The following is a 24,980-nucleotide window of genomic DNA, read 5'->3' as shown; positions in this document are numbered from 1 at the left end:
CCTCAGAGTCCTCTGGACCCATCTCATGGGCTCATGGTTATTTCTGGACATTTCTGCCCCTTCTTTAATGGCGTGCCCACTCTGCGCCAAGCCCTGGAAAGGAAGAGATGGCCCAGCCCTCCCTCCAAGGCCTAAGTGCTCCTGGGAGGGAGAAGCTCTCTCTTGGTCAGCTCTGTGCCACTCCTGCACAGAGCTGGGGCCTCAAGAAGAGCAGGCATCAGGCACATACATTCGGCACCAATGAATAGCGAAAGGGCTATGGCTTGGAACATACGAAGCCTCCCTGCTTTGGACCTAGCCCTAAGCGGGGCACTGGGAACAATTCTGGCCTGCAAGGAGCTTCCAGACTGGGGAGGGTTGGGGTCAGGAGCTAGATGGAAATGGACAACACAAATGCTCAGGACTGTGGTAGGGGAGCCTGCAGGAGCTGGGGGAGTCCAAGCAGCCTGTGCAGGTGGGGGAGAACTAAGGAAGGATCCAAAACAGAGAGAAAGGGAAGCAAGAGAGAATAGGTAAAATAGAGAGAGGCAGACATGCTAACGCATACTGAGAAGTCTCATGTGGCAGAAGCTGGGGGGAGACAGTACCATGATAGCAGTTGGGAGACATCAGTAGGGGCCTAGACATGCAAGATCTGAGTGCTAGGTGGGGGAGTTTGGATCATCCTGGGAGCAATGGGAGTGGTGGAAAGAGCTTTAAGCTGAGAATCACATCACTGGATCAGAGTTTTAGAATGAGCTTGCTGAAGAATGAAGAGAGGGTGAGACCAGAGGCAGAGCCCCAACAGAGGGCTGGAGCTGTGACCCATGCTGCTTAATTGCCAGGTTACAGGGTTAGGATCCTGGATCTTCTCCTTATTAAGTGGGAGATCTTGGGTGAGTTACTTAACCTCTTCATATTTCAGTTTTCCCAAGTGCAAAATGGGATAACAGTACCTACATCATAGGGCTACTGTGAGGGTTAAATGAGTTAATACAGGCCCGGCTGTGAGGACACTGCGGGGCACAGTGAGCACTCAGTGTTAGCTACCAGAACAATTACAATCACGATCCAGATGGATGATGTGTCTAGGCTCTTCCTCTGCTCCTGTGGCCTCCAGCCTCCTCTCCCCTCTCTCAACCCTCATGGAGGCAGCCCTTACCTTGTGCAGCCAGTGCAGGTTCATCTGCTGCCCCACGGCAATGTGACATAGTGCCAGGACCTGAAGAGGGGGCGGGGCCCACAGGGCAACAGTTAGGCACCATGTGTGACTCAAAGGTTTCTGCCAATTCCCTAGACACCCTTCTCCCCATTGCTGTCTGGGCCTGGCTCAGGGCAGTCAGCAAACCCTCTCAGTAGGCAATGGGAATGCTCAGCTCAGCCCAGCCCAAGCCTGGCCTCCTCCCAGATTATTCCACGCCTCTAGGCTCTTCCTCCTCTGGGATGTCTCCCTCAAGAAGTCACTGGGCCCTGCTGCACTTAAAATGCCCAATTAATGTTTTGGGAGTTCCAGGACCCAGGATGCTAAAGCAGATTTGAGCCTGGTGCCTAAGGAGCCCCGCCAGTCCAGTATGGGGATTGACTTGAGTCTGAGAGAGTAAAGTTCTGAGAGCAGGAACCAAAGAAAAAGTTCCCAAAAGATGAAGTCTCCCGTGGGTCCTAACAGTGGGATTGCTCTAACTGGGTCAGGGGAAAACAGTCCTGGGGCAAAAGCAAGGTGAACTCCCACCTCAAAGGAACCAAGCCCCAGAGGCGCAGCAGCCTAAGAAGCCCAGGGAAAAGGCAGCTTCCCTGTTTAGATCAGGGTGGACCCCTCCATCAGCTGGCACAGGCTAAGTCTCCCTTCCCCTGAGAGCAGGGCCGCCTGCCCTCTGAGACAGCCCCCACATACCAGGAGGCCTGCGATGTAAGTGAAGGCAGCAGCCGTGGTCATGAGGATGGGCACAAACCAATCACTCCAGTAGCCCATTCGGTTGTAGAGGTACCTGCAGGAGAAGAGGCCAGGGTCAGACCTCCACCAGAAACAGAACATTCCCTCGGGCCAGCCTGGCTCAGGGACCAGGCTCTGCCTGCTCTTGTAGTAATGTCACTGTGCTCCTGATCATCAGTCAGGCCTTTAGAAGGCTCATGGTAGGCACCTGGGCATGCCAAGAGCACAAAGAATACAATTTCCTATAATTCTACTGTTCAGAAGTAACACTTGGCTGACTTTTCTTCCATTGGGTTTCACCTCTATGCTTATATATTTGTGTAAACAGCAGAGCTGGGACCTGCTGCATACAGCATAGTGGTCAGAGTTTAGGCCTTGGAGGGAGGTGCATGCAGATTCAACTCCCCACTCTGCCTCTTGCTGGCTTGTAGGGGAGACCTGTGGAGGCGATAGGCTTCGCCGATTCTAAGATGCCATCCATCAGTGACATTCATCTCAATTTCAATGTTAAAATGTGAAAATGAAACTAAAGGGTTTTAGAATTGATAAAATGCCCTTCATAGGGTTTCCTGAGGAAGGGGGCGGGGCTCATGGTAAGTACTCAATCAATTCTCTTTTTATTATCATATAGACATTTACTGATGTCGATAAAAAATCCTAACAAAATGTGATTTTTCAAAAGCCACATGGTCCTCTGGGATTAATGTACCATATGTAGCCAATCTCCTACTAATGGCAATTAATTGTTTCCAATTTTTCACTATTATAAATTAACATACAAAAAAGAAAATTTTGCACATATTTTTCTGTATTAGTAATTATTTCCTTAGGATAGACTCCTACAAATATAGGTCAAAGGGAATGAAATTTTTAAGACTCCTGATAAATACTGCTTGGTTGCTCTCCAGAAAGGTCGAACCACCCACATCCTCCCTGTACAACTGGGGAAACTGAGGCTCAGAGAAGGTAGCAACTTGCTCAGGGCCATCAGAATATCTGAGCTGGTGCCAGGCAGTTTCAGGCCTGCTGCCATTTTGAGTCTTGGCAGGGGCCTGGGAGGAGATACCAGCAGGGCACTGTGGAGCATATGCCTTCCCCTGCGCCCTTCGCTGGCCTTCACCCTCAGGTTCCACGGGAAAATCTGCTGCCTGGAAGATCACTGACTGTTCTCTTCTTACTGTACAGTTAGGGAAACTGAAGCCCAGTGAGGATGGGACCTGCTCCTGGTAACAGCTCCTCAAAGGTGTTCTGGCTCACTTTTGGCAGGGGGTCCTGTACAGCGACAGCCCAGACAGCTCCTCCCTGGCTCTCGGTGTCCTGCCTTGTCCATCTGGGTCACTTGCATCCTCTCACTGCATGAACCATCCCCAGAGACTCGAGAGCATGAAGCCTGGGCCAGCCTCTCCTGAATCCCAGCACTGACTGTAAGAAACTACAGTAACAGGCTGAGGAAGCTGTAGGTGTTCAGGCCATCTCTAAGTCCCAGGCAGGCCTTCCCTCTGCACTCTTCCCAACAGAGCGGGCACCCATCCCTTGAGCCACCCGGGAACAGGGAGCTCACTCTCTGGGAAGAGTGGGCTAGCTCCGTGGACAGCATGAGGCAGTCATGATACAGTCAGGCGCAAGGCCCTGACCTAGAACTGTTTGCATGTCACTGTGTGACTTTGGAAAGGCCCCTTAACCTCTCCGAGCCTCTGTCTCCTCACGCTGTCCTCAATATGTCTTTTTGGTACTAACTGGTTGTGCAGCCACATGTGAGTCCTGGTCCTCTCTGAACCTTAGTTTCCCCATCTGTACATGAGGAGGATAGACCCAACAATCTCCCAGGCAGCAGACCTCAGTCCTGGCAGAACTGTCCGAGGTCTGTAGTCGAGAGCCAGCAAGGAATGTTCTTATATACCCACAACAGTGTCTGTGCTCTGGATACCTGCAAGGATGAATAATTGATTTATGGTATTTAATAAAGGCCAGAGGCCACCTCTGGGACTCAGCTGGGGCTCAGGCTCATCTTGCCAGGCTGCAGTGGGACAGACGTATGCCTTTCAATGTGCTCATTAAGAACAGAGGCATAGTCTAGGGCCATGCTGAGGGGAGTGGATGCCCAACTCCATGAGCAGAATCTTAGGATCATCACAGAACCCTAGAACCATGGCCCATCAGAAGCTTGGAGTCCTAGAAATCCCCAGTTCTAACATCACAGCTGCCTTCCAGCTGGAGATCAGCCTCCCAGGAAGCAGCCCTGAGGTTTAGGTAGAGCTTTGAGGCCTCTCAAGTCTATCATCTCATTTCGTCCTCAGAAAAAGAACTGATGAAGTTGGAGTTGTGCCATTTTCCAAAAAAGGACAGTGAGGCTCAGAGAGGACCAGGGACTTGCTCAGAGTCATACTAAGCTGAACTTCTGACCAAAAAGAAGACATAGCACTGAATGGGGGAGTAAGGAGATCTGGTTTCCGAGCCCCAACTCTGATCCCGACTGGTTGTGTGACCTTGGGCCTTAGTTTCTACATTTGTCTATGGAGGTGTTCCCACTAGAACCCAGGGTCCTTCCCCTCCTCCTGTGACTTTCCACTGTTTGACAAAGGCAGGCAGTGGGGGTAGGGGTGGGATAGAAACGGGTGCCCTCCTGGACCCAGGTACTGTGCCCAGACAGCCCTGCCCTTGGGTTGGGTTGGTGTTCACCCAGAACCTGAGTTGTCCCAGAACCACAGCATCTGTTAGCCCTGCCCAAGGCACTGCTCAGGTCTGGGGCTACCTTCTCTGTTAAGGCCTTGGTCTCTCTGGGCCTTGGAGTTCTGTCTCAACCTTCCATTCTGATTTTCCAAGATAGCAGCCCCAGGAAGGAGCTCCCTGCTCTTCCTAGCTGGACTTAGCTCCTGCCAGGCTTTGTTCTTTCCAGAGGACCCTGCCCTCAAGGCCACAGAGAGCAGGTAGCAGAGCTCTGAGGGCCAGCTCGAGAGGCTCAAACCAAAGCCCCCAGGTCCTGTTGCTGGATCCCGGAACCCAGGGCCCATCCCCATGCCGACCCCTCACTCACTCACCAGTTGAATTCATCGTAGTCATTGTGGACTTCCCACCAGAAGTAGAGCCAGGTAAGCGTGAGGCCGAAGGTGATGGTGAGGAGCAGGAACCAGAGGCGTTCCCACTGGAAGAGCAGAGCAGGAAAGGGGTCGAGTGAGGTCGGGGGCTGGCCCCCTAGGCTGCTTCCCACTGAATGTGCCCCCTTCTGCCCCTTTGTAGCCAGAGATTATGGCTGTCTTCTGGTAGGGACCTGAGGCTCAGAGAGCGGAAGTGACCTGTCCAACATCACGGAGCCTGAAGTTATAAAATGGTGAAGAGCTAGGAGCCAGGTCAGGGGTCCACCTGACCCTAGGGGCTGGGCCCTTTTTGCTTCAGTCTGAGGTGTTTCCAGTGTGAGCCAGTCTCCCCATTCTGGTGATGGCTCCAGGAGCAAAGGCCGCATCTGCCCTGAGTCTTCCCACTGGCATGGTGATCTGTAGACTGTGAGGTCACATCCCTCACCTCCTTCTCTCCTCACACAGGCCTACAAAGCAGGTACTGTTCTTCCCTACCCCTGTCCAGTGCTACTGATAAAAACAAATAAACAAAAACAAAAACAAAAAGATAGAAGCCCAGAGAGGTAAAGCAATTGCCCAAGTCATATAGCAAGTTAGCCTAGCCCCCATCCCTACCCGCCAGATTTGAAGAAGGACACTGGCCTCTCAAGGCTGGGCCAGCCACCCCTGTCTCCTGCAGGGGGCAGGGTAAGGGGGCTTCTGACCCTCCACTGCTGCTTCCTGAAGGGCTGGCCCAGAGGTCTGCAGGCGCTTCCTCTGGGCCCTTGGGTTTATCCTTGCTTTCATCCGTCCCCTTATCTCAGAAGCACAACAAGCTTGGACATCCTGCTCTCTGGGAAAACTGCTGAGATCATCAGAACAGACCAACAGTCCTTGAGGAAAGTCAGTGCAGGAGAGGACCACGAGCATCCTCCTAAAGGGGCCAGAGGGCTTGGAGCGGCCAGGCACCTCTCATGTGGGCACTGCCTAGGAAGCCCCTTGCCAGGCTGCCTGCAGCTACCTCCACCCACGTAGGATAGCCAGCTCTGAGCTACAGTTCTAACCCCAATTTACCCTCTTGATGGCTCCTCACTGCTTAGCCAAGCAGGGGTCCCTTCTGGGGGTGCCCCACCCACCTCTCCAGCTTTATATCCCTTACCAGTTGCCTCACTCTGGAAGGGCCACTGCCCCTGGGTTTTGTCACCTATTATTCCCATTCACTTTTTAAGTCAGCACAAATGTCACCTCCTCTGTGAAGCCTATCTGGACTATGCTCCTGCCACCCACGCTCTCTCCTCGGTGCTCCCACAGCATCAGTGTTCCTGTCTCTAAAGTCACACTCTGTACACGGTGTGTACAATGTGGCTCATGTGACTGCGTCTCCCAGATGATGACCCTGCATCTCTTTGGGTTCTGCAAGGACAGGGACTGAGCCTGGCACCACTCCCTTAGTTTTTATGGCTGTAAGAAGAGGAGGGAGAATTCACTCACTGCCCAGGATACCTCCACCCTCCACCACCGAGACACACCACACTGGGGTGGTCATGCTGGTGCCTGGAGCCAGACTCCCTCTCCACCACTTGCTAGCTGTATTACCTTGGGCATCACAAGTTAACGTTAACCTCTCTGTGCCTCAGTTTCCCCTCTTTGAAATGAGGACAATAATAGTACTGATCCATGGGGTTGATGTGAGAATTAGATGAAGGAGTACAGGTCAAGTGCTGAGAACCACGCCAGGTAGTCAGCATTCTATCAATGCAGCTGTAAGTATGTTCCGCCTCTCCCCAGCATGCAGGAAAGACCTGCAAACTCTGACGAATCATGACTATACACACTGAGCACTGCTTTGGACCTAGCCTTAGGAAGGAGGGCTCGAGCTTAGGTGTAATTAAAGCAGCCTCCTCCACTCACTGTTACGTGAGGAACCAGACTGCCTTGCTTAGCCCCACTTTGTACAAAAACAGAGATGTGAAGGTGTTGACACTCTAAAACCGTGTTTCCAGCACGTGGAAGGGATGGCTTCTCAGAGAGTAGGCCACTGGTGTCTGGCCCACCCAGACACAGAATGGCATGAGCCCCAGCTCTAGGCCTAGCGAGACCCAGCCTTGCTCAGGAATGGAGAAACTCTGGCTAAGAGCAGGGCAAGCCATTCTGGAGCAATGGGACCCTGGCAGCCACCAGCCAGAAAATGGCACGTACTGCCTTAAGAAACAGAGAAGGGCCACAGTTCAGTCCTGCTTCCTGCAGCTAGGCCATGGGACTCTGGCTCCGGAGGGGCTGGCCCACACTGCCATGTCTGAGCCAGCACCCCCACCCTGGCTGGTCTAGCATCCCCCCACCCAGGTCTAGTCCTTCTAAGAGTCCCTCTTGCTGCCTCCAATTCTTTTTTGCTCACAAATAAAAATTCCTTTGCTACATTTCCTGCAGAGTGCAGCTGCTGGGTCCCAGGCCAGCCTAAACAGCTGAGTCTCCCAAGCCTGAGCAACCTCTGGTCACACCATGCACTAGCCTGAGAGCTGCACTGGCCTGAGCCCCTCAGCCCAGGCCAAGCTCTGTGTCCCCAGCCCCCACCTTTGCCCCACACATGCAATTACATGCCATGCACAAAATCACCCACAGTCTCGCAAACGGGCTCTTTCAAGCCCTGTGCCTTCGCATGAGCCATACCCTCCCATCTAGAAAGCAACTTGGCCCTTGGACAAACCTTCCTCCTTCCTGAGGGCTTCCCTATCTCTACGGGGAGACTCTCTTCCCCTCAGAACTCCCATTACCCACGTCTGTTAGGGCACACCCCCGAAGTTCTGTACCTGTCTCTATGTGCGGTCTCCCTGCTACAGATCTTCAAGTACGGTACAGCCTTGAAGATCTGGGTGGTCTCCATGTTCCCGGGGTAGGGTGGGAACTTAGGAAAGATTTTATAATAAAACAGTAGGTAAGGAAACACCCTTTCTACTACCTCTGAATAAGTACGCCCACTGAGGAGAGATTTCTCTAGAGGCTAACCACCCCATCCCCACAGAGGAGCCCTTAGTCTTCTGTGGACGCTGAGCTGGCAGTGGTAAGTGGCCATCTGTCCAGAGATGGCTCTACCTCAGCAGGCATAAGGCTGCTGAACCTCTGGCCAGTAGACAAAGTTCTGAGAGGGGCCCAGGTGACGGGGGGAGCCTTGGCCTACGACGGGTCCTATCCCAGGCAAGCAGTTTGAAACTTGATAGGTAGCAGGACCAGGTGGCTGGCTGCAGGGATGGGGGACAGTGCCACAGGTGTTGGGAGATGTCCTGTGGCGAGGTGTGATGTAGGACCAGGTGCAATGCTGATACGTGGCCAGGAAGACTGCAGGGGTCGGGAGGGCCCATGGCAGACAGGAGTCTTGTACACTAGGGACCACTGTGTGCACTTGCCTAGATCCTGAGAGTAGGGCAGGGAGGACAGGGCGGGAATGAGCGGCCACCCTGCCCCGCCCCTAGGAAGCATCTAGATTAGAACTGACAGGTGCGTGAGGCACCCAGGGCATGGCATGAATGGGGGCAGGGCCTAAGCTACAAGGAACTAGGAACCCCATTATCAGAACTGAACACAAGTTGGGATTTGTGGTCACCTAGAGATGACAGTCCTGGGAGCTGGAAGCCAGAGGCCCCATGATCACAGGGAACCTGTAGATGGAATTGAAGAGGCCCCAGCATATTGGGGAGGGAGACAGCAGGTCACTCTAAGAACAATCAGAGGAAAAAACTGAATGGCAGGGGAGAGGGGAAGGCAGGGAACTGGCGGGAGGAAGTGGCCTAGAGAGCAGCTCCACTGACAAAGAGGCTCCAAAAGGCACTAATGGTTGTTGTCAGGGCACTAGAGACGAGCGAGCGGCCTGAGCCTGCTCCCAGGAGATGTGGTCTCGGGTGTCAGGAGAGAGATGGTGGGTCCACTGGCCCTCTGTCACCCCTCACAGTCTACACAATGCCTGGGGCTATTTGTTTATGGGTATTGATCCCCATTCGAGAGCAAACGAAAACACCAAGGCTCATTGAAGGGCCACCATGTACAGCTGAGCAAGTTGTGGACCCCAAGGATAAAAAGTACCATTCACATTGTGGTGACCATCAGTGCGCATATTTGTCATGACAATTTTTCAGTAGATGTTGGTCAAGAGTCCTGGGGAAGGGGTGCCTTTTGCTAATTTGCACAAAGGCTCAGTATGGGTAAGTGGAGGTGACTCAGAGGTGGAGCAATGTACCCAGAGTCACCAAATCAAGGAGGAGTGCAGGCAAGACTGAACCCAGATGTCCTAACAGAAGGCCATCCTCCACAGGCCCCTCAGGAGCCAGCTCTGCCCATCTCTCTCCAAAACCTACCCTCGCCCTCTGAGACCAGTATGGCCACCCCGGCACAGCTCGGCTTACAGGGGTTCTTCTCTCTCTCTCCAGGGTCCACGCCTAGGCCAAGCCCCTTTCTCCTTTGAGAAACTCTCCCACCGCTCCAGCCCCTGAAGATCTCCTTTCCCTGACCACTTCTGCACAGACTCTTGTTACCCACTAATTTGACCCTTGCCCACATTCTGAATTGTGGAGGCGGAAAAAGCCCAAGTTTGAGAGACAGACAGACCTGGTTCTGCCATTTGGGCAAGCTATTCGGCATCTCTGAGCCTCAGTTTTCTCAGCTATAAAATAGAAGTAAAAACCCCTATCTCAAAGGGTTGGTTTTATATGAGGTGACAAAAAGTCAAGTGGCACACAGTAGCAACATAATAAGGAACAGTTCACTGGGCTGTGGATTCCTTCAGGGCACAAGGTGGTGTTCAGATATGGTGTGAGGAACAGAAGGTGTGAATGTGACTCATATAGGGAGGCTTCAGGGCCTCCAGTGGACAAGGCCATCATCCAATCCCAGACTTAACCTCAGGCCGAGCCTGGAGGCCTCAGAGAACCAAGAGAAGCAGCTCCTGGGACTCCCCAGCCTCCTTCAGAGCCTTGTCGCTACCTGGGAACAGGACAAAGGTAGGCAGTTCCTGAGCTGATGGGTGCAGCAGGCACGGAGAGGTTGCTGAGAGCAGCTGGGAAAGCGATGGGCCCTGGCTGTGGATGGGGCAGAATGCTCCATTACTGCTCCCAGGGGTGGCTGTGACAGAATCCCAGAGGCCCCAGCCCCAGAGGCTGTGGGCATTCAGCCCCACACCCCCTGCCTCATCTCTTCTTCCTGCTCCCATGCTCCAGGAAGATGAGACCCTTGATCCTTTGCTGAGTAACGTGTTCCAGTTTCCCTGAGGCTGCTGCTGCTCCTCCCTGTCTCATGCTGATTGTCACGTCTTCTCCTCACCCTTCTTCCTCTCCGTCCTGCCCACTCCAGATCCTTCTGCATTCAGAAAGAAACGTGCGTGTGGTAAGAGCTTATTAGCAGCTGGGGCTCACACAGCCGCTCAGCACGGCTGTAGCCACAAACCCAGGACTCACACAGGAAGTGCTGGCACAGGCCCTGCTGCTGCCTTTGCTGCTCCAGACCTCGGCTCCAAGCCAGGATGCACATAGACACCCCCTGGGTCCCTGAACAGAAGCTGGAGCCACCTTCCCGGCCTTGACACCATCACAGACTTCAGTTTCACATAGTTGCAGAGCCGAAGCTGTCTTGTTAGACTCCTGTTCCCTGCCTATCACCTCCAGGCAGAGACTGCCTCTGCAGCCTCTAGGGCAGGAGTCTACCCTGCTTCTGCTCCTGCAGCTCCAGGGATGGGCACTCTCCCCCTGGATGCTGCCTGGTCCTCCTCTGGACTGAAACGTCTTCCTTCTAAGACAGCAGCCAGATAGAGGCAGTCCACAAAACTGGGTTTGACCACTTACTAAAAGTGTGGCCTTGGAGAAAATATTTATTTATCTTCTCTGAGAGCTAGCTTCCAGCTCTGTAAAATGGGGCAACAGTGCTGGAGTGCTGCACAGACCTGTGGGACCTGCAAAGTGTCTGGTGACTGGAAGGCAGTATGAGTTATTACCCTTCCCTCTGTCCCTCCCTGAGGAAATCTGAAATCTGCCTCCTTGACTGCCACCCTGCAGCTGGTTCTCTGATACCACACAGAACATGTCCCGCAAAAAGGCAAGAAATATTGGGGTCAAAGGACCAGGATGTGGGAGTATATAATCAAGAGCCGGCCCTTCTGCCCACTAGCTGCATGGCTGTGGGCCAATTGATCAGGACCTCAAGCCTCAGCTTCCTCTGTTCATGGGGATGACATCACCTCTACCTCACAGGAGGCCTGCCAGCCCTGAATAAGATTATAGATGTAAACTGTAAGTCACCAAATCCATGATCATTCCTTTAATTATCATTTTGCGTCTGACAGACCTTTAATTATGTGAAGGCAGTGATCAAGTCTTCCCCTAACCCCCATTCTACACCCAATTCTTCCGGCTGCTGAGGACAGCCAGTAGATCATCCGCCTTCAGCCCAGGCTCGGGGTTGCCATGGTCAGTAGATGCAGAGGTCAGGTCTGGCTCTCCAGGCAGCAGTCTTAGGAGCCAGTGTGGATAGAGGAAGAAGACCCTGGCATAGCAGCTGCCCCACCTTGCCTCACAGCCCCCCATCACTGCCTATGGGGGATAGAGCTCTATGTGAGCTATTCATAGAGCTGGGGGGTACTCCTAAGAGCCCTCTACTTGCCCATCTCACCTCATCCTCTTCAAGCTCTACAAAGTAGGCAGGAAAGTCGGAGAAAACCAGGACTCAGAGAGGGGAAATGACTTGCCCAAGGTCACGACAGGCAAACATAATGGTGTGGCCAGAATTCACACTTAGGTCTGGGTGCCTCTAGTCTCCAACTGTCCCAAAGCGACAAGAAGCAAGATGTGTAATTACCCTTGTCTGACTGAGGAAACAGGCTCAGGAAGCAGGTCCTTGCCCAAGGTCGTGCTATAAATCACAGGCAGTGCCAGGGAGGGATCCCTAGAATTTCAGTTAGAGAAGATTTCAGAGATCATCTCGCCTTGTCCTCTAAAGGTCCAGTTAAAAAACAGAGAAACTGAGACCAAAGAAGGTGAATGGCCTGGAAGCATGGACACAGGACTTGAACATGATAAATTGGTACAGAAATGATAGAGAATCCAACAGATGGTGACATCTAGACACCTATTTGGTAAAAAATACGATTACACCTCTACCTCACACCCCATACCAAACTAAATCCCAGTGTTTCCCCTCCTTGTCCTTGACACTACTCTCTACACATTTGTGCTGACCCTGGGATATAAACGAGGCCCAGACTCCACTCTGCACAGATGACTGACCAGCCAATGTGCAACTCGATTCCTAGGAAATGAGCGGGGCAAATGGGGAAAGCATGGGCTGCTTAGGAGCACATTGCCAGTTATGGGAAGAGTGAAGGTCTGGAGGGCTTCCAGGAAGAGGAGACACCTGCAGCAAAGCTGGAAGAAAGGGCTTGCTGGGATGACAAGGTTAGGGAACCTTGATTTAGGCAGAGGGAGGGAGTGGAAAGTGCAAAAGTGCAGAGCCAGGCACGCAGGCTTTGTTTGGGGGCACTGGCTTCTTTCCTTATGGGTTTATAAAAGCTTTCTCTGTGTAAGAGTATTAATTTCCATGTATATTGTATATTTTTTATTGTATCATTTGACTTTAATTTTGTTTATCATGCATTTTGTATAAATTTTTATGCAGTCAAATCTCTCTCTTTTCCTTTATAGGTTTTGCCTTTGGTATCTATCATGTTTATGGGAGGTGGCCCGAGATTGTATATCTAACTCATATTTTAAACTCATAATTCCCAGCTTCATTGTTTACATTTAAATCTGTAACCCATCTATTTATATCAGTCTATCTATAGCTTCATATGGATGTCTACATGTATGGAGAGAGGTTTGAAAGACATCGCTAAAGCATTAAGATGAGCATTTCTTTTACTTTACATCTTTCCACATTGTTTGAAATTTCTCAACAAATGTGTGCTTCCTAAATAGAAAAAAAAAAACTTTAAAAATAGAACAAAATACATTTTAATCTATCTGGGATTTATTTTGGTTTGAGGTAAGAGGCAGGGATCTAATTTTACTTTTGCCAAATGGATCCTTTGGCTGTCCCTATACCATTTATGAGATTTGCAATAACTCCCACGTTCATTTAGCACACAGCACATCCTCAGAGTGTGTGGACTGTTTCTAGGTTGTCTAGTCTGCCACGAAGCAGCCCTCTTCCTCTGTGCTGGCTCTGCCTGGCACAGCTCCTTCCACATGGCTGAGCTGTGGCCCCTGAGCCACCCCTGTGGTCCTGGCTCTGCTTTGAGGTCCGAGTCAGCTGTACCCTCAGCACCACACAGCCCTGCAGAGACTAGAAAGATAGATTGAAGGGTGTCTTCCTACCCAGTCTGCTCACCTGCAGGCCACATCTTGGGCACCCAGTTCTTACAATCACCAGCCTGTTTCACCCTCACTAAGTTCCAAATGTGTACGTGTTGGGGGCATGCAGCGGGGGGCGGGGGAACTGATACACAGAAAAAGCCTAGGAAATGTCAGCTGGGAAGGGTGTGGGGAGCTCCTGGAAGAGAGAGATGGGCAGGCCCTGGCAGGATTACTTTGGGCCTGACACAGGAGCTTTGGGGGAGGGGTGGCACGAGGAGGTTTGAGATGTATGACAGCATTAGGGCTGAGCAGGCAAAGGGATTAGAATCCCCACCCCCAGCCAGCTCCTGACAGCCTAAGAGGATGGATTTATTTTTCTGGGCTCCAGAGAGCAGGGCAATTAGGCCTCTGTCTGCCCTTCTTCTGCTGGGGGGCACTCAGAGCTGCTCATTAGGCAGGAGAATGGAACCAGGCCCAGCTTGGAGCACCCCATCTCTCCCGCCCATCCTGTGGGTTGCATTGACCCATGGGGAGATCTGAGCAGAAGAGCTGGGGGCCCTTAGGAGAGATTATCCCAGAGCCCCTCAGAGGACACTGCCAAGGCCATAGGGCAGTGGGTAGATGCACCCCCTGCTGATCCACCATCATCATCCTGCCCCATCCACACTCCCTAAGTAGCCACTCAAGGTAGTCACGAGTGTCATGAACACAGAGGCTTAGCCACTTCCCCTGGAGCATGGCACGGCCATGCCAGAAACCCTGAGCAACAGTCAGAGAGAAGCTAGGCGGGGTGCGGGGGTTCCTGAAAGCCAGAAATGGCATGGCTTTATTGCAGAGATAAATCGTCAGCTCCCTGCGCTGCAACAAACCGGGGCTCTGCCAGCCTCTTTTCCCTCTCGTGGATGCAATAATATCATCTCTCATTTTCTTATCCTCTTAGCAACTCTGTAATGTTGAAAGGATAAAATGGGGTCTTAGCAACTCTGTAACATTTAAAGGATAAAATGGGGCCTTATCTTCCCATTTTCAGAGATTGCCTCTCTGATCTGCTAGGTCCGTTTTCTCCAGAGCACCAGAGAAGGGAACAGCCATCCCTTCCCAGTTTGTAGAGAGAACCGTTTTCCCCCAAGGCTGGAGCAATGGTTTCTTTGGTATAAGCACACTGGTATCCCTTATCTAATTGGGCCCTTGGGGCATGGATTTGTACCTCCATCTTTTTTTTTTTTTAAATTTATGCGTATAAAACCTGGTCGTCCTAGGTGGTCTCCCATCCAAGTACTAACCAGGCCCAACCCTGCTTAGCTTCCGAGATCAGACATCGGGCTTGTTCAGGTTGGAATGGCCATAGACCATGGACTGTGGCTCCATTGGGGCACAAACCCAATGGACTCAAAACAGTGTCTAGCGGGAGACACAGAAAGTCACAATCCACATGGGCGGCCCAGGCCCAAGGTGCTGCAGGAGCCCAGGTTGGGAAGGAAGAAGGGAAGGAGGCCCAACTTTTTTTGTTTGATGTGGGGGAACTTCTTAGAGGAACAGACATTTGCAATGAGCCTTGAGAGGCAGAAACAAGACAGGAAGAGAATTTCAGGCAGAGAGGACGGCCCGAGCAAAGACACAGTGCTGTGAAAGGGTGAGGTGGTCCTGTAATGGCTTCAGTGGCATGTGTGGAGGGGCGCAGAGAAGGACTGCTGATGGATTTCCTCACAGCAGGTGTCTTCCTGCTCCCATCACAGGAAGTAGGCAACTGGAGGCGGGGAGATTTATTTTGTCCGTGTTCCACCCACATCCACTGCACTATTCCTGGAATCTACTGAGACTAGTCTGCCCGTCTCACTCACTCCTGGGCATAGTATGGTTGCCAGCTCCAGCTGGAGATCACAAGATGATGGGAGGCATCATCAGAGCCTCTCAGTCTCTTCCGCAGCCATTCTGTTGATCGAACCTTCTAAGGGTCTGTAGAATCTTTCTCTTTGCTACCTCCCTGCATCTCCTTTCCCCGCTTGAGGCCCCAGCCTTTCTCACTGGTTCCCTGCCCTCCCCATCTCCACAAAGGCCCTCAGCATGCATTCTCTGTGATTTGACCAGAGTGGTCCTTGTCCAGCCCAAGTCTGACTGGGCTCCACTGCCCAGGATGGAGTGCAGGCTCCTCATACAGCTCCAGACAACATCCTCCTTCCTCACACCGAAGCCACACTGGAGCCAAACTGTTTTCAGTTCCCAAACACAAAACACTCTGTACATGCAGCCCCGCCCCCCCACCCTCCCACCCCCGCCTGGAACACTTCCCTACTCTGGCGTGACAAGACTAACTCTCTCGCAGACACCAGCTCAGGCAAGCTTTCCTGCCTGGGGTTTCCTGGCCTTAGAAGTGATCACCTGGGTGGTCTGGGTGTGTTGCTTTTTGTCTGCTCCCACGCCCACCTGGGAGCCCTTCAAGGGAGGGGGACCAGGCTGATAAACCTGTGACCCCGGGGTCCAGAGCAGATATCATGATAGGTTTGTTGATTGAATAAGTAACCAGTGCATCTCAGACAAGACTGATGTGGATCAAAAGAGAGGGCACAGTACTGGAGGCACAAGGAAGGGCAAAGTAGGCTGTGCCTTCCACTCCTTGGCTTACAGAAATCACTTCCTGGAGCCCCATCTGTAAGACAGAGGGCATCAAACAAGCTCAAAGCAGCATTCAAAGGGCAAACATACTATAAAGTGCAAAAGAGTTGGCTGTCACCTTTGGTGTCTCAGGCTGGAAAGTTCCTCCAGGTATCTGACCTATATCCCTCTCTTGCTACAGAGAAGCTGGTTTTGACACTATGCTGCCTCCCACAGAAGTACAGTCTTCAGGGGGTCCTGTGGGGACGGCCTGAGAACTGTCTTCTGTCCTACCAAGTCCTTAATTGGCAGTATTAGAGTAATGAGTCACAGACAACAACCAATTAATTATCCCCAGTTATAAAAAGCTTTGCTTCCTCTTCTGAGAGGTCGAGTGAGCCGGCCTCCTGCTGTCAGGCTCCTACACTCCCTGTACTGGGGGGACTGGAGACTAGGTCATATCACCTCTCTAGCCCTCAGTTTCCTGTTTCCTTATTTGTCAAGTGCGTGTCTTGGCGAGGAGGGGGGCAGTGTGAGCAAAGGCTCAGAGGAGCAGGAAGGAAGGAGGCCAGCTTCGACAGTGACCAGTGATGGGGGTGGGAGGTGGGGGCTCCCTCCCAAGCCCTCTGCCACTCTCTACCCTCCCCAGGATCCACTCCGGTACTGCAGGGCCAGATGCGGCCAGGGAAACACAGACGGTCCCTTGTGTGGCGTTCAGGCAACTCCCTATCTTCTTCCAATGCTCCTGGTCCAGTGCTCTTTCTCCTCCATCAAGCAACTTCCCACGTCCTCTTCCCCGCCCCTCCTTCACCTTGCACACTCTCATGTAAAAACATTCAGACTCAAAACACACATGTCCTCCTCCTGAGCCTCCATTTCCTGATGCTCTTGACGCAAATCACTAAGCCTGATTTTTCCATCCATAAATGGGGCAAAACAACTAAACATGCCCCACAGGGGTGTTACAACAGTTAACAGGGCAATGCATGTAAGCCATATGCTCCCTACATACAATAGGTACTCAATAAATGTTAACTATTATCCTTATTTTCACACTTCATTTCCTAGTCTGCGGATGAAAGTAAAATGCTTCTGTGACACACCACGGGTCTGTCACCCCATTAAACAGGTGAGGCCCAGAGAGGTTGGCTTCACAGAGAACTGAACCCTGGGCTTCTCAGAGTTGGGAGATGCAGGGGGGTTTCCCCAAGAGGACCTGAAGTGAGGCAGTACCTGGGTGGGGGTGGTAGGGCAAGGGGTCTCTAAAAGAGGAGGTAAAGGTGTGATGAGGAGAGGCGCAGGCCCAGAGTTAGACCTTATTCCCTTTCTGGGGCCTCTCCTCCACCCTGGGCCCGAACAGCTCTCCATTCACTACCCAATCTGTGCTCCCAGAGCTCACTCCGGGGCCTCAGCAAAATTTATGGAGCACTTTCTCTGCACCAGCCCTGACTCTGAGACACCAGATGGCTGTTCCCTTCCCTGTGTCAGGCCAGAGAGCCCAGCCCCACATCCTGGTCCTCACGCAGCTGTCTCTGGAGGGACTGGGAATAGAAAAGAAGAGAGGAGAGAGAGAGAAAGGGAGAGCAGGCTGAGGCTGGAGCCCAGGAAGTGGGAGGGGAAACAGGAGCAGAGAGAGAGACAGGAAAGGGGGAGAATGCTCATCCTCAGCTGGGAGCTTGGGGTCACCTGAGGTGAGCTCGGCAATTTCTGCAGGAATCCTGCCACCCAGAGCTGGCGCAAAACCCTCTCCCCTCTCCCAGACAAGATTGCTTGTGGCCTCCTGAGACCCTTTTTGCTTTTGCCCCATACCTGGCACCCCACCCCATTTGCAGAGCCTGTACCACTCGGGCTCCCAGTCAGCTCAAAACCAGCCTCAGCCCACACCACTTCCTCCACCCTGGGCTCTGTGCTGGCCACAGCCAAGACTCATCACTTCCTGACTCCACGGCTTATGACTGGCTGGCCCCAGGCCCCACAAGGGGTATGACATGTCCTGGGAGATAAACCTTCATCCAGGGTCTACTCTAACAGCCAAGGGCTTTCTGCTTAGGGGCTCAGCCATCCTTCTCCTTTCCTTAACCTCAGCTGTCTTCCTACACCATGGGTCCAGATCCAAGCTCTTCCCCTCTTTGGCTGCATGGCCTTGGCCTAGTCCCCGATGTCCCCAGCTTCTGTTTCCCCACATGAAATGGTGGCCATGACACCTAGCTCACAAATTGTTGGGAGAAACACAAATGGCTGTGTGTCACTGCTCAGCACTGCGCCTGGCTCAAGACACATGGGGTGCAGGCTGGCTGCTGGCCTCCTGACTTTCCCAACCCAGGGAGGCCCTGGCTGCCTGCCCCAAGTCTCTGAGGAAACTAGAGCTGGGAGCGAAGCAGAGTGGCCAAGGAATTCTAAAGTCTTAACCCAGCCCCTCTTCCATATCAGAGATGGTGAGGCCAAGGGCTGGGAGTCAGGAATGACTGGTCTTAATGACTGGTCACAGCTAGCACTGTGCTGGTCACTTCATGTTGTTATTAGAAGCCATCTGCCCAGCAGCTACTTGAGAGGGGTGTGTGCTATTTCATAGGCAAGAAGGCTCAAAGTCAAGTAGGTACTGTGGGCATAAAAAGGGCACTGTAATAAATCTAACTAAAAGTAACCTCACAGGGTGATCTGATCATAAATTCCTAACTGGGCAGATCAAGGTGGGTAGTCATGCCCCAGGTCTATAACTTCTTTAATAAAAGTTTCATCTTTGCCTTAAGCCAGCCCTATCCATTGTTTTTTGTGCATCTAGGTTAACACCCCTTTGAAATGCCTCTTTTTCAGACCCCTGGGAAGATAACCACCCTTAAGAGAGAACAGAATCTTGTTAACTCTCCCGTAATACAATCCCTGTCTTGCTTTTTCCCACCTACATTTAATCGTCTCTCTTTAATTCCAAATGCATAAAAGAAGCTGCAAAACTGTTATTCTCCAGAGCATTTGAGATATTGTTTCCCAGCACTGTCATTAGTTTGGCTCAAATAAACTCACAAAAATTCTCTACAGGTGTAGACGTTCCTTACATTGACAGTACAAGTAGAAGAAGCACCGTTTGAACTTGAGGTCTGCCCAACTCGTGATCTCGCAGCCTGCACCACTGTCGGAGAACCCTTATGTCCATGTAAGAGGGAAAGGCTGTCTAGGCAGGGCCTGGGGTGGGGACTGGACTGCTGTCTCAGCAGTGCAGGGACCTGCTCTGTGGTCTTGGGCTGGCCCCTTCCTCTCCCTTGCCTCAGTGTGGCACATTGCTTTCTCTGTGCTGGGAGTGGGGACATGGAAGTGAATCGGGCCAGGTGCCTACCAGGTGGTACCTGCTTTTCACCATTTGGGGGTCATGAACCCAGTCTCCTGACTTAGTCTAGCACTCGGTCCCTCACCATCACAGGCAGAGAAGGAGGGCAGGCAGGGGACAAGCTTCCCCAACATTCCCATCCAGACAGCCCTGTGATGCCTGCCCTCTGACCTTAGCTGCCACCCCACCCTCAGTTACTCCTGCCTGTTTTGGGGCTGGCTGAATTTGGAGGCTGGCTTCTTTGTTCAGACAAGGAGGGGAGAAGAAAGTTGTTTTTCAGGCAGCAAAGCTTTTAGATAAATACAATTTATCTCTTTCTTCATTCCTTCTTAAAGGAATTGGGTTCCTTCAAAGAAGAAACTAGATTTACCAGCTGATAGTGCCCCAGGGATGAAGTACAGCTCAGTGTCTGGCCTGGGGAGCTGAACACTGAAGAGGGCTTTCTTTATCCAGCTGAGCACCTGCTGCCAGCTCTGGCAGGCCTGTGGCTCAGGTGACCGGGCCCTGGTGCCAGGCCATGGTCATCCCAGCTCCCAGGCTCCTTGCTGGCCTGGCCTACCTCCTTACCCTCCCCTCTAGCCACCCCCACCTGCCTGCCTTCCCATCGGCTTTGCCAGCAAGCTGAGAACTTCTGTTCACCTTGGGGTGACCCCTTCCTCTTGGAGTGCCCCTCCTAAAGCACCCCTCCCTACCCAGAGCTCAGGAGCAGCCCAGCCCCCATGCTGTCAAAGGAGAGTTAACAACTGGCCATGGCGGGGTGACCATGCCTACCTAGTCAGGTAGATTCAAGAATTGCCATAGGCCCATTTTACAGAGGGAGAACTAAAACCCAGAAAAAGCAGTGACCTGTCCAGAGCCATGCAGCAGAATGACAGAGCTGATATCCCTCTCCTCAAACTCTGGGGCTCCCTAAGTCTTTCTGACCCAGTTCCCGCATGGCTCACCGGTGTGGTGTCATCATGCGAGCGCTGGTAGCGTTTCCAGCGGCAGCCGTAGATGCCCGTGAGGCAGGAGAGGCACAGCTGGGGCTCATAGTACTGCAGGGGCTGGTGTCTCACCATGCTCGTACCCGAGGCCCTGGTGCCCAGCCCTCAGGAGCCCATGGAGGCCCCAGGCTGGTCCTGCGGGAGGAAGCACAGGTCCGTGAGGCAGGGGAGGGGTGGGGAGTCAGAACCAGACACAGCAAAAGTCAATGGGGCCTAGGTCAGGGTGAGCCAGCTTCTGCACAGAGTTCTGCAGTGAGTCCTAGTCCCACTTGGAGTCAGAAGCCTACCCTTGCAGGTCTCCCAGGACAGTCCCCTGCCACCCACCCCTGATCAAATCCACACACGCCCCCCTCCAGCCACACTTGCCCAGCATACTACTGCTGCTTCCTCTGCCCTGCCTGGAGTGCTCTTCCCTGAGAACCCCGTGTGGTCTCCTTCTCTCAAATGTCCTTGTCTCAATCTGACTTTCCCAGGTCACCTTCTGTAAAACTGCAACTCCTTCCCACGCTCTCTCAGCCATTCTCAGTGTTTTTTCTCGATTATGTTCTCAAATGTAATTCACTTATTTTGTTCCTTGTCTGCCTACCCCATTATAATGTAAGTTTCATAAAGGCAAGGATTTTGTCTGTTTTATTATCTGTTGTATCCCCAACATAACTATAACAGTGCCTTACACATAGACTTTCCAAATAAATATTTTATAATAAATTATCACATGGCTCATAAAGCTGACATGCATTGAGCACTTAAAAATACTCCAGGTACTGTGTGAACACTGTATATTCATTGTTCCATCTCACTGTCACAACCACCAGAAGTGGCAGGTACTGTGTTTTAAACCCATTTGATAACTGATTGAACTGAGGTTCAGAGAGAGAAAGGGGCAGGGCCTGGCCTGCCGTCACTGTTGGATACAGTGATTGTTGGATACAGTCAACCTGAGAACCTGCTCTGGGCCCCAAAGTGTTCATTCCTTCAGGATCAGGGAGACCCAGCACAGGGGGCCCTGTGGGAGATTGGTGGAACAATGATAGAGGTTTGTAGATTGAGTTGCTGCCACCAGGAGCAACTGCCCCAGCCCTGCTTGGTGCCCTGGAGGTACCTGCTAGGGCTCAGCCTCTTGGGGCTAGCATTGGCCAAGTGTGGTCAGGTGGCATTGGCTTAGGCACCTCATACACCCTGATGTCAGGCATCATCTGACCCTTAACACCACTATTATCTTTGTCCATTTTAATAACAGGAGTTATTAAATGAGGAGCCTGGGGCTCAGAGCAGCAAAATGATTTGCCCAAGAAGTCAGGACTTGACTTCTCATCTGTGGGACTTCAGAAACTTGAAGCCATTTGTTTTGAACCAGACCCTGTCCTAGGCTTTGGAGACACTGTGAACAGGACAGACACAGTGACCCACAGTGACCCCCTTAGGGCCTTCACAGCACTAAGGGGCACGACCAGGCCCTTACTGTGCACCAGGTACCGTTCCAAGTGCTGTCCATGTACTAACTCTAACAGTAACCTATGGGGTAAGTATTATCTTTTCTTTTTTTTTAATTGAGATATAATTCACAATGCATAAAATTCACCCTTTTAAAGTGTATACTTCAGTATTTAGCATATTCGATTTTTAGGATAGTCACAAAGTTGTGCAACCATCACCTCTATCTAATTCCAAAACATTTTCATCATCCTAACAAAAAACTGCATACACAATAGCAATTACTCCCCCATTCACCCACTCCCACCCCCCCACCCCGAAAACCACACATCTACTTTCTGTCTCTTTGGATATACTTACTCTAGACATTTCATATAAATGAAATCATGTAATACATGGCCTTTTGCAACTGGCTTCTTTCACTTAATATAATATTTTCAAGGTTCATCCATGTTGTAGCATGAATCAGTACTACATTCTCTTTTAGGGCTGAATAATATTCAATTATATGGATATAGCATTTATCCATTCATCAGTTGACGGACATTTGGGTTGTTATCATTTTGGGGGTGTTACAAATAACACTGCTGTGAACAAGTTTTTGTTGTGAATGTATGTTTTCATTTCTTTTGGGTTCATACTTTGGGATGGAATTTCTGGGTCATATAGTAGCTCTGTTTAATCTTCTGAAGAATTTCCAAAAGCCATTTTCCAAAGTGGCTGCACCATTTTACAGTCCCAAACTATTATCATTACCATCCCTATTTTACAGATGAGACATCTAAAGCACAGAAAGGTAGAGCCATTTGCTATAGGTCACACAGCAGAGCCAGGCGGTCTGGCTCCAGGGACCTTGCTGTAACCCAGCAGTTGGTAAAATGTTGACTCACGGGCCCTATCTGGCCAGCCAACTATTCCCATATAGCCCACAAGCTAAGAGTGGTTTTTACATTTTTAAATGATTGAAGGAAAAAATCAAAACAAGAACACATACGTGACACATAAAAATTATATGAGAGTAAAACTTCAGTGTGACCACAAACTAGTTTCATTGGATGCAGCCAGGCTTATTTGTTTGTGTATTGTCTATGGTTGCTTTAACTGTAAGTGTAGAGTTGAGTAGTTACAACAGACCTCTCATGGCCCACACAGCCTAAAATACTTACTGCCTGGACCTTTTACAGCAGGGGTCCCCAACCCCTGGGCCACAGACCAGTACTGGTCCGTGGCCTGTTAGGAAACGGGCCGCACAGCAGGAGGTGAGCGGCAGGTGAGTGAGTGAAGCTTCATCTGTATTTGCAGCTGCTCCCCAGCGCTAGCATCACCACCTCAGTTCCACCTCAGATCACCAGGTACTAGATTCTCATAGGAGCACTGGTCCCTGGTGCCAAAAAGGTTGGGGACTGCTGCCGTACAGGGAGAATTTGCTGACCTCTGAAACTACCAGGCTATTATGGCTCATAAGTGCAACATGTAGTGGAGAGAGTAAAGGGAGACTGTGGGCACTTAACCCATGGCAGGGAGAGTCAGGGCCCGCTTCCTGGAGGCAGCTGAGCTGAGGCCTATAAGGTAAGCTCTAAGATGCCTTTATCTAAATGCCCAGGGGCCGTACCATAGAGGCACACTGGGCTTCAGGTCCGCCCACTACTTCCACCTCTAGGCCTTGTTCACAGCCTCTACCTATCTATTCTCCTCCCCCAAATGCTAACCTCAACACAGGGATTACAGCCTCTGGTCTGAGGGGAAAGATGTATTGGAGCTTGCTGAGACTATCGACTGACCCAGTGCCTCCTAATTGCTGGAAATTGTCTAGTGCAGCCTCTGTGCCCATGGTTCCAGGGGAGCCATGTGGAATATGGTGTGGCTGCTGGGCATTCTCTGAGCCAAGCCGAACCCAGGCCTTAGGGGACAGTAAGGGATGGGGATGCCACGGCAGCTGGTTTAGCTCCTATGGGGTTAGGAAGACCAGGGGAGCAGGCTTACTCAGCTGTCAGCTTTACTCAGTCAGATTGCACCCTGTGCACCCCTAGATTAGGACCTCTTCTGCTAGGTCGAACACCACCTCTGCCCCTTCCTCCCCAGGCAGGGAAGAGGCAGCTGATATGTAGAAAGAGGCCTGGATTCATCCCGCATCAGACACTGACTTGCCCTGTGGCTGAGACCTCTCAGCTCTTCCCTGGGCCTTGCTTTTTGAATCTGTAATATGAGGTAACAGCCTTTGCCTTGACTTTTATAGGCTAGATGAATGGGGCGAGGGGTACCAGGAGGGCACATGGCTGCAATGACTGAGGTACAGCAGGTGGGTATTCTGCCACCAGGAGTCCATGCCCAGGTTCCCCTGCCTTCACATTCCTTTCCCAGGACCCTCAACCCTGCGACTGGTTCCCACATGTCCTCTGCCCTCTACCACTCCCTGCCCCCACAAATGAGCATTACAGCCCATCCAAGAATGGAAATTCCATTTCAAACCTGGAAAAGAGGCCTCAGCCCAAGACTCAGCTGACTGTGGCTCTTGGGACTGCCTCTCCCCAAAGGAATTTTCACACTATTCATAACTTGAGGGGCATCTTTTGGAGGCAAACTTTTTCTCTTTCCCTTTCAAGTTCTCCTGGGCCATCTTGTCCACTCCCACGGCTTCAGTTACCAGGCACAGCCAACGCCACCCAATCTCTGCCTCTCAATTGAGATAGCAGGCTCCTGGCTGCCTCTGGGGGGTGTCACCCAGGCCCTACATACCTAGTACAGCCACACCGACCTCCTCACCACCCCCAACCTGCCTCTAACATCCCTCAAAGCCCTTTTCTCACCATTCCCTTGGCCACTGTCAGGTTAGGGGGTGGAGGGCCCACCAATCCATGCTCTCACTTGTAGCCAGACCAAGCTTTTTAACAGGTACATGACCAGGATCTCACCCCTCCAGAACTTGTCCCTTGACACCTCCTGACCCTTCGAATCTCAGCTCAGATATTACCTCCTTCAGGGAGCCTCCCCAGAGCCCCAAGTTTCGTGAAAGCTCTCCCTGGCTTCCCATACCCCTGGGTGTTCCTGATTCTTCCTGGGCATCCTGCGTGAGTACTGTGGACATGTCCGCCTCCCCCATGGGATGGCCTGAGTTATTCCTATGTCCCTGGTGGTCAGCACAGGGAAGGAGGCACTGGGGCTTCCTAAACTACACATCCAAGGAGACCTGGAAGTTCTGCTAACAGAGATGTGTTGCTCAGAACCTGGGCATTCAGACAAGCTCTCAGGGACCAGACTCTCCCACCTCCTCCCGACCCTTCCTGCCAGGGTAATGGCATGACTTAGGATTGATTTCTCCAAGCCACCTCCCAAAGCTGCTGATATCAGCCAAGTTCC

The 24,980-nt window shown here is 51.8% G+C and overlaps 1 protein-coding gene across 13 annotated transcripts in view; it reads right to left on the bottom strand.

Moving 5' to 3' along the window:
- Window positions 1-24,980, bottom strand: part of GDPD5 (glycerophosphodiester phosphodiesterase domain containing 5) — an 87,007-nt gene that overhangs the window by 21,186 nt on the left and 40,841 nt on the right. For 8 of the 13 annotated variants that reach the window (XM_023535525.1, XM_011368413.2, XM_011368414.2 and 5 more), the window contains 4 exons: window positions 20,148-20,324; window positions 4,948-5,051; window positions 1,871-1,964; window positions 1,142-1,201 (listed from right to left, as the gene is read on the bottom strand). In XM_023535525.1, coding sequence (XP_023391293.1) covers window positions 1,142-1,201; window positions 1,871-1,964; window positions 4,948-5,051; window positions 20,148-20,264 — 375 coding nt within the window. In that variant the 5' untranslated portion in view covers window positions 20,265-20,324. Of the gene's footprint in view, window positions 1-1,141; window positions 1,202-1,870; window positions 1,965-4,947; window positions 5,052-20,147; window positions 20,325-24,980 lie in introns of those variants that run through there. The other 5 variants (XM_011368415.2, XM_023535524.1, XM_023535527.1 and 2 more) reach the window with 2 other exon arrangements.

Source organism: Pteropus vampyrus, unplaced genomic scaffold (genome assembly GCF_000151845.1).
Source record: "Pteropus vampyrus isolate Shadow unplaced genomic scaffold, Pvam_2.0 Scaffold141, whole genome shotgun sequence".
NCBI lineage: Eukaryota > Metazoa > Chordata > Mammalia > Chiroptera > Pteropodidae > Pteropus > Pteropus vampyrus.
The sequence above is the reverse complement of the archived record's forward strand: the minus strand, read 5'-3'. Positions and strand labels throughout refer to the sequence as shown.